General features: G+C 48.3%; 1 protein-coding gene across 1 annotated transcript; it reads right to left on the minus strand.

Annotated features, from left to right (window-relative positions):
- Window positions 1-269: 269 nt before the first annotated feature.
- LOC147982784 (uncharacterized) lies at window positions 270-1,359 on the minus strand. Its single transcript, XM_087539347.1, has 3 exons — window positions 1,316-1,359; window positions 967-1,221; window positions 270-627 (listed from the first exon to the last, which is right to left on the minus strand). The coding sequence occupies exons 1-3, from the start codon at window positions 1,357-1,359 to the stop codon at window positions 270-272; spliced, it is 657 nt and encodes a 218-aa protein (XP_087395473.1).
- Between the last annotated feature and the right edge of the window lie 551 nt (window positions 1,360-1,910).

A 1,910-nucleotide genomic window follows, 5' to 3' on the forward strand; every position in this document is an offset into this window, starting at 1 on the left:
CTGCACTAGAGTCACCCAGCCGCACTACCTCCATTGCTCTCAAGTAAAGGGTCGAATGCCTACATGTCAACGACATGTTAACTGAATTATCTCTCTGGTACTGAACCAGATCTTTTGGAAGTATGTCCCTCGCGTCTTTGGTCCACCGCTTCAATATATGCTTAGCAGGGATCTCCTCCATATGTAGTATCTCCATGACCTGACTCATCAAACAATTTTTATATATTTCAATTCCAAATGAAACAAAAGAAGTCAGCAGAAAATTACCCTCAATACATGGCTGCACAACATTCCAGTGTGCTCGAACTGACCACATTCACATGTATACTCTGTTTGTCTTCACTTATGTTCACCTCATACTCAACCCTGCTCCATTTCTCTCTTTTCGCTGCATTGTTGTGAACCGTGACATACTTCCTCATCTTCTCCTTCTCTGTGACATTGTATGCTGTCGCTTCAATTAACAAGCGTCCGAATTCTTCAAACATCACCCTAGTGTATATTTTACTTGCATGCCTTATCACACTTTTTGTTGGCTCCTCTGCGTACTTGTGAATCAACTGCTCCATAGCACTCATTCGGGAAGGGCATTGTGTCCGGTCCGGTGGAGCACTTCCCAGCCTTAATCTGCAAAACCACAGGCAATACCTTTCTTTAGGTTTTACATTTGATTGGCCATGTACACAATATTTCACTGCATGCATCCTTTAGTTACTCATCAGGGTATGCAAACATGGCAATGTCTGAATTCAGGGCATGCAACCTCAACGCTCATGAGCAATGCCTACATGAGCAAACCAAATTTTCAGATTCCCCAAACCAACTTTTCGTTTGCTTCTTTGGCTCCATGAGCAATGTCTGAATTAAGCTAAATACTGTATGAATTTGTTTGTGCGCGCAATAATGTACAGCAACACGCACGCAGGAACTGAAACCTTACAGCGACACAAATTTCATTTTGCATACCTTTTAGTCCACCCAGGTGCCTGTGCGTTGATCCTGTCAGTTGACTGAGCGGACCTTGTCGGGGAAGAGTCGGGACGTCGCCACACCCCGTCTCGTGCGCTGCCATTGACTTCGACACTGAGCTGTTGAGCACAACCAGACCCAGTACTCGAGTCTGCTGGGGCGGCAACTTCACTTCCGGGGTTCGCCAACAATGCAAGAGGAACCGGATCTGGGTGCTCATGACTGTCGGCGAACTCCTCCCGCAACGGAAACCTGAGAAAGATATAGCAGCGGCGGCGGCCATGCCCAGTCAGTCGCCATAGAACCAAAATCGATAACAAGCTTTTGCAGATCTGCGTCGGCTAACCTGTCAACGGCATCGAGCAGGAACTCCATGCCAGCATCCTCCATTTTTTCCAGCCCAGTCACCGCCGGTGGAGGCCGTGCGCGGCCCAATCGTGCATCGCGGACGACTCAGCTTTTACCACACCGTCATGTTCTCTTTATCTGGTCCACGGATCGGGAAAAACGCCAACGTTCTGGTCCACGGACCAGACCACACGCACGGAACCGTCACCCCTCCGCCTCCTTCGGTCCCACGTACGACGCACTGTTCCGTCCGTATTTCGACGCCCTGTCCCAATTTCTAAAGTACTACTGCAATCCTGGCAGACCGGTTTTTCCGGATCCCAATCGCAGAATGGATGGCGATGATATCGGGCTCAGGTGAGCTCGGGCGCCAAATCGCCTCGTCCGGCAATCAATCCTTTTCCCTTTCATGCTGCCAGCAATGTATGAGTCACCACTTTTGGAGGACTCCCTAGCACCAACAAATTTATCATCTTAAATAAACAGAATACCGATATCGTAGCACGTTCTCCTGGCATAGTATAGCTCGATTAATTAGTGGTGCAATGCCAGTACTATTTAGTTGTACAATGCCCGTAACGAAGCAATAAGAT

Source organism: Triticum urartu, chromosome 2A, assembly GCF_056163025.1.
Source record: "Triticum urartu cultivar PI428250 chromosome 2A, HENAU_Tu73, whole genome shotgun sequence".
NCBI lineage: Eukaryota > Viridiplantae > Streptophyta > Magnoliopsida > Poales > Poaceae > Triticum > Triticum urartu.